The sequence below is a fragment of the Bufo bufo genome, chromosome 3 (genome assembly GCF_905171765.1).
Source record: "Bufo bufo chromosome 3, aBufBuf1.1, whole genome shotgun sequence".
NCBI lineage: Eukaryota > Metazoa > Chordata > Amphibia > Anura > Bufonidae > Bufo > Bufo bufo.
In genome coordinates this window covers 425,391,447-425,403,482 of record NC_053391.1, presented here as the reverse complement: position 1 = coordinate 425,403,482, position 12,036 = coordinate 425,391,447, and the positions used below count along the sequence as shown (strand labels likewise).

The 12,036-nt window shown below is 39.1% G+C and overlaps 1 protein-coding gene across 3 annotated transcripts in view; it reads left to right on the top strand.

The window, feature by feature from the left end:
• Positions 1-9,606, top strand: part of LOC120995636 (toll-like receptor 8) — a 90,421-nt gene extending 80,815 nt beyond the window's left edge. For all 3 annotated transcript variants that reach the window (XM_040424979.1, XM_040424981.1, XM_040424980.1), the window contains one exon: positions 5,765-9,606. In XM_040424979.1, coding sequence (XP_040280913.1) covers positions 5,771-8,902 — 3,132 coding nt within the window. In that variant the 5' untranslated portion in view covers positions 5,765-5,770 and the 3' untranslated portion in view covers positions 8,903-9,606. The remainder of the gene's footprint in view (positions 1-5,764) is intronic.
• The last annotated feature ends 2,430 nt before the right edge of the window (positions 9,607-12,036 follow it).

Genomic DNA, 12,036 nt, shown 5'->3' with positions numbered 1-12,036 from the left:
GCCTACTTTTCTTGGGTATGAGGAGCATGTCTCTATTCTCCGAGCATGCTGCCTCATATGCTACCCTAAGTACTCCGTCTGGGTATCCTCTTTCCCTAAATCTGTACCGTAGGTCCTTAGCTGCACTTTTAAATTTGCTCATGGTGGAGCAATTACGCCTAAGTCTTAGGTACTGGCCTTTAGGTATGCCCTTACGTAGAGCATAGGGATGGGAGCTCTCCCAGCGGAGTAAACTGTTGGTAGCTGTCTTTTTGCGATAGACAGAGGTAACTATGTTATTGCTTTGGCCTCGCTCAATGAGTACATCAAAGAATGGTAGTGAGTCGTGACTAGATTCAGATGTAAACCTTAGACCTAAAGCATTATCATTAATTATCTCCATAAACTCCGTAAAGGAGTCTTCAGTCCCTCTCCACAATACAAAGACATCGTCGATGAACCTCAGCCATAGAACTATTGTGTCTTGCCACTTCTCCATTTTCTCTGAACCAATGACATTGGCCTCCCACCAGCCCAGGAGCAAATTAGCGTAAGAAGGCGCACATTTTATATATATGAAATTAAAAGTTAAATCTTTATTTAAATACAATAAGGCACACTCAGTACAGGTTATAAACATTTTGAGACTACTGAGGATTATTTATGAGAGGGTCTACCTATACTTAGAAACCAATCATAAACGTATTGAATAATCAATCAACAACCACTGACCTGTCCCCTGTCCTGACTCACTAGGCCTGAACTAGGTATATATAGAACCTAAGTTATATCCCCATCTAGTGGTGGGATGTATAAATTACACCTAATCTGCCTGGTAACAGGGATTTTGCAGATACATTAGTACAAAGTACCACAATACAACATAATGCAATTGACAAGGTAAAAAGTGCTTTTAAGCAGTGCCCACACACACGTAGTGGAACGCTGCAACTCTTAGACTCAAGATTTTCTAGTTTGATGAAACCAAGACTAATCTTTTTGGCCTCAATTTTAAGTGTTATTTCTGGAGGAAACTAGGGACTGCTCACCATCTGTCCAATACCATTGCTACAATTAAGCATGGTGGTGGCAGTATCATGGTTAAGGAGTGTTTTTCAGGCACTGGGACAAGGAGACTGGTCAGGGTTGAGAGAAAGCTGAATGGAGCAAACTACAAATATTGTTAAAGGGGTTATCCTGGAAAAGATAATGATGACATCTTCAGGATAGGTTATCATTATCACATCAGCAAGGGCCCAAGTTCCGGGCATCCCTGCGATCAGCTGTTTCAGGGTGCTGCTGCACTCACCGAAGCTAGGGTGAGCGATTCAAGCTACCGGCAGTTTTCTAAGGACAGTGCTGTACATTGTATAGTTGCAGTGTTTGTTATTGCTACTCAGCCTCATTGACTTGAATGAGGCTAAGCTGAAACTAGGCCATGTGATCAAACTACAGTGATGTCACTGGCCTAGGAAGAGTCTTTGCTACTCAAGGTCTTTCCTATCAGAAGATCAGCAGGGGTTCCAGATGTCACACCCACACAGATCTGATATCGATCATCTATCCTGAGGATGAGTCATAAATATCTATTCCTGGATAACCCCTTTAATGAAAACCTTATCCAGAGTGCTCTGGACATGAGACTGGGCTGAAGGTTCACCTTTCAATAAGACAATGACACTAAGCACACAACCAGGACAACACAGGAGTGGCTTAGGTGCAACTCTGTGAATGTCTTTGAGTGGTCATGATTTGAATCTAATTGAATATCCCTGGAGATACCTGAAAGTGTCTGTCCATCGACGGTCCCAATTCGACCTGACAAAGCTTGAGAGGATCTACAGAGAAGAATGGCTGAAAATTACAGGGTTACAGTCTGTTTAGAAAGTATCATAAAAATCAGAGGATGAGTTTGTCTTTATATAAAATCCTGTCTAACGCCCACACTATGGAAAGATATAAGTGAGGTAAATGAACATGTGGAGTTCCTGTGGGTAGAAATACATGGAGGCAGGAACAATAATAAAATACTGATAGGGGTTTGATATAAGCCACCTAATATATTAACAGAGTCCACAGAAAATCTACTACTAATGGTAGTAGATGACATGGCAAATCATAATGAGGTTGTTATTATTCAACCACCCAAATATAGACTGGGAAACAAACCTGTAGACCTTATAAAGGAAACATGTTCTTGGCAATAACCAAAGACAATTACATCTCCCAACTGGTTCAGAACCCGACTAGAAGGACGGCCATACTGGACTTAGTATTAACCAATAGACCTGGCAGAACAACAGATGTGCAGGTTGTGGGACACCTGGGAAATAATAACCATAAAATAATAACCTTCCAATTCTCATTCAAAAGAGTGTTTCTTCAGGGAAGCACAAAAACACCAAACTTCAAAAACTACAATTTGACCAGCTAAGAGAGGCTATTAGCCTCACTAACGTTCTCGGAAATAAGAAAGCAGAACTAAAATAGAACTGCGAGAGGTACATACCGTATGGTAATAAACAGGGGAGGAACAAGAAAAAAACTTTGTAGATTCATAGAAATATGTAAAGGGAGCAATGAATGACAAAAAAAAAATTAAATTGCTAAAACAAGGTAGTGAAGAAGCATTGAAAAACTATAATGAAAAAAATAGAATATGTAAAAGACAGATTAAGGCTACTTTCACACTAGCGTCGGGGCTCCGCTTGTGAGCTCCGTTTGAAGGGTCTCACAAGCGGCCCCGAACGCTTCCGTCCAGCCCCAATGCATTCTAAGTGGATGCAGATCCGCTCAGAATGCATCAGTCTGGCAGCGTTCAGCCTCCGCTCCGCTCAGCAGGAAGACGGATCCGTTTGAAGTTGACACAATATGGCTCAATTTTCAAACGGATCCGTCCCCCATTGACTTTCAATGTAAAGTCTGGACGGATCCGTCTGAACAACTTTCAGACTTAGAATTTTTTTAAACTATAATGCAGACGGATCCGTTCTGAACGGATACAAACGTCTGCATTATAGGAGAGGATCCATCTGTGCAGACACCAGTTGGATCCTCTCTGAACGCTAGTGTGAAAGTAGCCTAAAGCGGCCAAGCTGGACACAGGGGAATTCATTACCAAGGAGAGTAAAATCGACCCTAAAATGTTCTTCAGTTTTATAAATGGTAAAATGTTTAAACCAGAGAGTGTTGGCCCATGCAGAGTGATGAGGGAGGAGTTTTAGAGAGGGATGAGGAGAAAGCGAACACTTCTATATTTTAAGAGAACTAAGTAATGTAATAGACTGACCTTTATTTATGATATTTACTGACTCTACAATGACAGGGAGTGTTCCATAGGATAGGTGCTTAGCAAATCTGGTGCTAAAATTCAAAAAGGGGTCAAAAATAGAGCTTGAAAACTTTATGCCGGTAGTATACTGCTACAGATCTGGATAGACTGGAGGCTTAGGCAGAAACGTGGTGGATGAGGTTTAACACAAAAAATTGTAAAATGATGCACATGGGAAGGAAAAATACATATTGTACATGCTAAATTGTAAAACACTGTGTAACAGTGACATGGAAAAGGACAACTGTAGAAACCAGTGTCAGGCAACTGCTTCCAAGGCCAATACACTAGTCAAACTGCACATGAAATACGGTGTACAATTCTGGGCTCCTGTGAACAAGACAGACATAGCAGAGCTGGAGAGGGTTCAGAGGAGGACAACTAAAGTAATAACTGGAATGGGTGGACTACAACTACATGAAACTGGAATCCTATCCTGCAAATGGTCCAGTTGCCTATGCAACAGTGCAATGCCAGAAGCTTCTCCTGTAAGCGAGTTAAGAGATGGGGAAGGGGTGGAGGACTTTATAGGGACGCTAAAAATAAAATAACAAACCAACTTTATTTTGTTATTTACTTAAAATGGAGGACACCATCAAGGGATGATTTTTTACCCAATATTACACACAAGAGCCATATATGCGTAACTACGCAACTGAATGCATGAGTGTGAATATGACCACCTTTGCTCTAGTGTCTATTATTGAGCGTAACCAATAGTAACTGTTCAACCCACACTATGCGTCAGTGATATGCAGCTCTGGTGTAATATCACTAGTGAGGCTCAGTGGTGCCGAGGTATGGTATATCTCTTAGTATTAGGCCTCTTGTCGAGTAGGTCACTAATACTCCACACCCCTACTACCTTACTGAAGAAGCCTCACTAACAATAAGCATTAAAAACTAACTAATGTTGTCTGGTATATCTCATTAGATCTACTGGCACTGGCTGTAACTAGATACTGGTTCAACGCATTTCTGGTATTCCAACCTCTTCAGGAACCCCGTCGCTACTCCTGCCACTAAAAATTATTATCAGTAGAACAAACAAACATATAGCAATCACGCCACCTCTCAAGTGGCAGCACTCCCAACACTAGTGTGGCCGTGAAGCGGCCGCCGAAGGCTGAATGCTATAACAGATGGCTCCTCCCACCACCATCCGGCACATCCAATCAGCCATCCGCTGCTCCGGAGGCAGGAGCGCCTCTCCGAGACACTCCCCCGGGCAGACGTCAGCCGCACCATATGAAGGCCAGTCTTACGTGTACAGGTACAATACTTGTTTATTACAGGAATACTCCGGAGAATTTTATTGAATGTCAGGCGGTCAAAAACCCATGAATAAGGGCAATGCAAAACCAGATAGAAACATGGAAAGGAAATGAAAAATCGCATATCCTATATTCCATATGTCTATTGATGCATACATAATCTAAAAACCATCATCATAAGAGCATTGTATTAGAATCAGGAGGGGGACACTTAAACCTCTGAAAAAAGGTGTTAAGACATTGTTGTTGCACAGAGGCAGAAGATATAAACAGCCCCTGTCACTCAAATATTTATTCCCCCCACTACTGAGGTCACATACGATCATGGTCCCCATTATTCCATTAACATATAATTATGGTTATTATAGTTAATGCGATTCCGCAATTATGGGTAAATGATACAAAAGCACTACTTTTGCTTTTCTCGCCTACTTTATTATGCATATCAGCGCATCCTGTGCTGTACATGGTATTTGTGTTTGGGCTGCTATTCACTACAGTAACACATGCTCCAAATACAATACAGAACATCATTACATTAAAGGGGTTGTTCAAAAAAAATATCTGTTTTCTCTTCTTGAACCAATAAAGTCTCTCTATAGGTTGTGTCTGGTATTGGAGTTCAGCCCTATTCACATATATGGGCATGAGTTTTAATATGGACTCAGACAATGAACTCTCTGCTTATGGAAAAAAATTGCATAAATTTTTAAAATCTAGGATAACCCCCTTAGGATAAAATCCTGAGGCAGATCTTTAAATATACCACTACATTATAAGGTGAATCTATATACACTCCAAAGAGCATAATCCATGTTGTTGAGCTCAGTGAGAAATGATTTTGGAAACTTTATAGAAGCTTGGCCAACCACTCTAAATGCAACAAAACATAAAATGGAGACTATTAGCTGCATTGATATAAAGGGTGCAATGGTTGCAGTCAATTATAAAGCTACGGTGCCTAAGAGGGCCCAAATGTCACACTGTCACATAGGAAGACACCAGAATTATAATTGACAAATGGAAGCGGGTATCCTGTTACAGATATTGCATTGTGGTCCAGCAGCAATTCTGATAATCTTTTATGTGTTTGACTTGAGTTTACTGTTCATACGTAACAAAATATGTTTTGTTTAAACATTTTACTACCTTAACCTCATGTATATTTTTTTTCTTTCAGGATAAAATGTTAAACTATTTGAGGAACACATACATCAAATTAGTGATAATGGCTTGTTTTCTTGGAGTTGGCAGTTCTTCGCCAACCAACAAGACTATTCCATGCTCTATTACAGAAAAGAACAACTCTGTTGTCTTTGACTGCAGTGCTCGTAGTCTGAAAACAGTGCCACATCCTAGTGACTATAATTCAAAATCTGTTGTCCTGTTATTAAAGCAAAACATCATACAGAACATAGATCAATCATGTTTTCAAGAATGGCAAAATCTTACAAAAATAGACATAAGCATAAATCACTATCCAAAGTCAAGACTTGACAATGTCAATAAATGTAAAAGAGGACTTGAGATAAGAAACGGAACATTTTCCAACTTGACAAAACTGGAGCAGTTAATCATAGACTCTAATTATTTATGTGAAATTCCTCCTGGATTGCCAGACAGTATAAGCATGTTGAGTTTTCAGTATAACTATATTTTCTCAATCAACAGGACAAGTTTCTCTAGCATTAAGCATCTGAGGAAACTAAATTTGGGACGTAACTGTTATTATGGTAATAAATGCCCTGGCAAATTGGACATTGAAAATGGAACATTTACAGACTTGAAGGAATTAACTGTGCTAAACCTGTCATTTAACAACATAACCAGTGTGCCACAGGACTTGCCTTCATCACTGAAAGAACTTCATTTAAGCAATAACAGGATAAAAGTAATTCACCGAGATGACTTTAAAAATCTAGTAAACTTAGAAATTCTTTATCTGAGTGGGAACTGTCCACGATGTTATAATGCTCCATATCCATGCTATGAATGTCCTGGAAAATCTTCTATTGAAATAGATGAGTTTGCTTTTCAAAACCTTGCAAACCTTAGTACACTTCACTTAGGCAGCACATCTCTGAGCTCCATTCCAAAAACATGGTTTCAGAACACAACTCGGTTAAAAATTCTAAATCTTGCATTAAATTACTTAATGACTGAAATTTCAACAGGAGAATTTTTCCGTTATTTACCTTCCTTGGAAGTAATCAACTTAAACTTTAACTACAACTTTCGATCTTATCCCAAAAATATTAACATTTCTGAGAATTTTTCAAAATTAGTATCACTTAGGGAGTTGTACATAAGAGGTTATGTGTTTAGAGATGTTACTGCTAAGAACTTGGCCCCACTCACAAAACTAAAGAAATTGACTATCTTGGACCTTGGAATAAATTTTATTAGAAATGTTGACTTTGATTTATTTAAGAACTTCCCAAGTCTTTCTATACTTTATTTATCTGAGAACAGAATATCTCCTTTTTCTGAAACCATTAACAAAAGCAATACTATAGAGACCTTTTACAGTAGTTTCTCCAAACCAATACAGTCACAATTTTCTCTTCTTTTATGGTATGATACTGAAACCTCTCCAGCAATTATTACTCCAGAGAATCAACTTGTTAAACCCCAGTGTAGTAAATATGGCAAAACATTAGACCTAAGCTCAAATAGTATTTTCTTCATTGATCCAGAAGAATTTAGGGCATTTTCAGATATTGCTTGTTTAAACTTGTCTTCAAATGGGATCGGTCAGGATTTAAATGGATCAGAATTTATTTATTTTCCAAATCTAGCGTATTTAGATTTGTCATACAATAAACTAGATTTTGCTTCCTTCGGTGCTTTTCAAGAACTAAAACAGTTGGAAGTCTTGGATATAAGTTATAATGATCACTATTTTATTGTAGAAGGTGTAACTCATCATCTGCACTTCATTGAAAATCTTCACAAGCTTACCATTCTAAACTTAAGTGGTAATAAGATCTCTACTCTTACTGAGCCTGAAATTAAAAGCAATTCTTTGAAAGAATTGAGGTTTGCAGGAAATCGCTTGGATGTCTTATGGGGAAAGGGAGACACACGCTACTTAAATCTATTTAAGCAATGTACCAATCTTTCACTGCTTGATATTTCACATAACAAGATCCTTATAATGCCTGATGAAGCATTAATTAACCTACCTACAAACCTTTCTGAACTTTATTTAAATCATAATGAATTACAGTTTTTTGATTGGAAGAATTTGAGATACTTTAAGAACCTGAAGATTCTTGACTTAAGTCACAATAGGCTAACAATGATAATTGCACATTTGAGCAATTATACACAATCTTTGCAAACACTTATAATCAGTCACAATTCAATCCAAACTTTAGCAGATGGCTTTCTTCTCAAAGCTGTAAGTCTTACTCACCTTGATTTAAGTTTCAATCTTATTCAGTCCATTAATAAGTCAATATTTTTGTCTGGGAATGATAATTATCTAAAGGTTTTAAAACTGAAAGGAAACCCATTTGATTGTACATGTGAAATCATTGACCTTGTGCAGTGGATCATAAAAAATAATGTCACCATTCCACGGCTAGCCACTGATGTTACTTGTGCCACACCTAATAACTGGAAGAAGAAAGGGATTATAACTTTTGACATACAGACCTGTAATGTGGACATGATAGCAATGCTGCTGTTTCTAACATCATCACTGGTAATTGTTCCACTAACTGCATTACCAGTTCTGAAACATTTGTTTTATTGGGATGTGTGGTATATATACCACTGGTGCAAGGCAAGATTCAAACGTTTCAAAGTTTGTTCTTCGGGGAGCGTGTATGACGCATTCATCACATATGACGAGACAGATCCAGCTGTTACTGACTGGGTTTATAATGAACTTTGCCACCAGATTGAGGACAATGGAAACAAAAGCATACTTCTCTGCCTAGAAGAAAGAGACTGGGAGCCAGGAAAAGCTGTCATAGACAATATTGCACAAAGTATTAACCAAAGTAAAAAGACATTATTTGTTCTCACAAAAAAATACATAAGAAGAGGAAAGTTCCGGACAGCTTTCTACCTGGCCATGCAAAAGCTGATGGATGAGAATATGGACGTAATTGTCATTGTACTGTTACAGCCTGTTCTACAAAATTCCCAGTACCTGAGACTCAGGAAGAAAATCTGTAAGAGTTCTATTTTGGAATGGCCCAAAAATCCCAAAGCAAAACCCTTATTTTGGCAAAAAATGAAAAATGTTTTATTGACAGAAAACTATACCAGATACAATAATATGTATACTGATTATATCGCTATGTAGAAGTGAAATATCATTAAAATGTGATATGTTGAATAATGAAATGTACTCCTGTTGGTCCTATTAGCTGGGGTTCCTTAGACCCACCAGAGGAGATGATCTTGAGGTGCCCCTTCTACCTATATAGAACATCTTTGTTGTTATAATTGTGCACACACGACATATGTTATCAATCATACTATAAGAAATATACCCTAGTGACAATTGATTGTCTCCAAAGCCATCTCCAAATGGGACAGTCTTCTGCTGGATCTTTGGGGTCCATTACTGGTACTTTTGTGGGTCAGTCTTACCATGGATGCTTGACTGGACATAATATCAGCTGACTGCCTCTGGATAAAGGATGTGGACTTGCAGTGAACAGCTGATTGACAGCTGTTCTGGTGAGACAATGACTTTAAGTGGAATCAATCAACATGTTACAAATACTAATTAATGAGACACTATGATTTTGTTTCATATCATTTTTCTGTTATAAAGGTATTTTTTATTTGTATTGTTATTCCTGTTTTACGTGCATCTTGCTGCATTCCCAAACTTAGATCTCATTCCTTCTAAAAAACAAAACAAAACATATCATATAAAAGCTTTAAAGGGTTTGTTCATCATCGGGAGGCCATCCAGCCAGGTTTCCCCATTTGGTCAGACCTGCTCCCCACCACTGGGCTCTGGCTCCTTCAGTTCTCGGCTATCGCTGCCTCGCTCTACACGTGGCCGCTGCAGCAATGACTGGCCGCAGCAGTGATGGGTCGACCATGCATCAAGTGAGCCAGTGACATGACACATCGGGGACACATCACCACTGCAGTCACACGACTCGCAAGGAGACTGAAGGAGACAGAATCCAGGTAACTATGCTTGCCTCTGCAGGTCCAATCATGATGAACAATCCTTTAATGCCCTTCATTCATCTGCTGTTCTAATACTGCCTTACCCTGGGCTAGGTAGCAACATTTAAATACTGTCTTACTTCAGGTACCTTCCTCTTTCTCTTTTTAGCCTGTAACATATGAACAGGGCTCTGCCCCAATGTATCTTGTTTACAAGGTTTGTACAGTTGTCTGGTATGAATCATTGAATTGACTGTAAAAATGTATGATTTATATTGACATGGGAAATGATGGAGCAATATTAATAAACAACTAACTGTACTAACACTTAGGCTGAGCATTTTTCATGATCTCTGCTTTCTGTCATTGAATAGACACATTCATTGCCTAACATTGCTCATATTTCTGCTGTTTGAATTACAAGCATGTATAGATTTAATGAAAATCTTTTCACTTGTTACAATTAGAATTAGAGATGAGTGAATGGAGCTTTGGATCCTAGATTCGTTTTAATACTGTACAGAGATTTGTCTCCATACAGCATTAAAATGTATGGGCTCCTGCAAGGCAAATTCATTATGACCGAAGTCTCGCGGGACTTTGGGATTTGATTTTACAACTTGAAAATCATCTTAAACCTTGGTTCCGAAGTCGGCTTCAGTACCAAGGTATCAATCGGTACTGGAACTGACTTGAAATACCTGTTTTAAAATGTTTTTCAAGTTTAATAATCAAATGCCAAAAAGACTTTGGTGATAACTCATTTCGCCTCGCCGGAGCCCATACATTTTAATGCTATACGGAGATGGATCTCCGTACAGCATTAAAACAAAGTTTTGAGCGAAGCGGCTTTGGATCCAGGATCATCCCTAGTTATAATGCAAATTCATTTATCACACATATGCCCCATATAACAGAGATATTTCTTACAATTTCAGCTGATCATGAGTTGTATAAGTTTGTAATGTTTTGAACAACCAAGCAAAACTTTAATGGTGAAAGAGCAGAGTTAGGGCTCATGCACATGACCGTTGTTTTCGTCCACAACCAATCCTCGTTTTTTGTGGGTTGGATGCGGGCCCATTCACTTCAATGGAGTCACAAAAGATGTGGACAGCACACAGAACATGTCCTATTTTTGCCTGTATTACGGACAAGCATAGGATAGTTCTATTATAGGACGGGGCTGTTGGACGTTCCATTCCGCAAAATGTGGAACGCACACAGCCTGTATCCGTGTTTTGTGGATCTTCAGTTTGCGGACAGCAAAGCAGGCAACGGTCGTGTGCATGAACCCTTATCCAGATGAACCCTTATCCAGATGAAATAATATATAACAAATCAGATTTTACAAGTGATTATTTTGCTATCACTATGTGTTTTTTTTTTTACATTTTAAAACTGTACTTTTTCTGCTCCCTTTCCATAAATTCTTGTGTTTCTCTTTGGGTGTCATGGAAGGGCCTCTCTGCCACCACAATGTGGGTGAGACTATAGGGTGTAAACACTATTCCTCAGCTTAGTCTAACACTGACCCCTCACTGACACTGCTTATTGAATATGGCTGATAAGTCCCAATATCACACTCACCTGCACTCTAGCAGTAAACAGATGACCTGGATAAGTCACAACTTATACTCTACAGAGATGCTTAGGGTTCTGCAAAGGTACAGTGCTTTAAGGGATTCTCCCATAAATGTAAAACTTTTTCCTCATTTTCTGTGGGTGAGCAGCAGATCAAGCACCTGCATCTCTCATGATGCATTACAATTAGCTCCTGTTAATCCCTTTCTCCCCAACATAGGAAATTATTCTTCATTTAAAGGGGTAGGCCTATCTCATACATTGGGGGGCATATCGCTATGATCTCCATCTCTGAGACCTGTATCTATCTCAAAAACAGAGCCTGAAAAGTGAGCTGGATCAGCTATTTTCATCAGCCCATAGAAGTGAATGGCCATGCTTACGCGGTGCATTTCTTGTTCATTTCCATGGGACTTCCGAAAATAACTGAGCACTCCTAGGACATACACCTATCTCTAAAACGGAGCCCGCAAAACTAGTTGGCTCAGGTATTCCCATCATCCCCAGAGAAGTGAGCGGAGTGGTGGCCACAATTGCGCGGTGCGCTTCCCATTAATTTCTATGATATTCTTAAAACAGCTGAGCGCGCTGCTTAGCTATTTTTGGCACTCTCATAGAAATTCATGTAGAGCAGCCGCGAGTGCGCATTCTGCTCTCCTTCACTTTGAAGGCAACGTCCTAGAGATAGGTGTGGGCCCCAGATATCTTAGCAATATAGCCCTA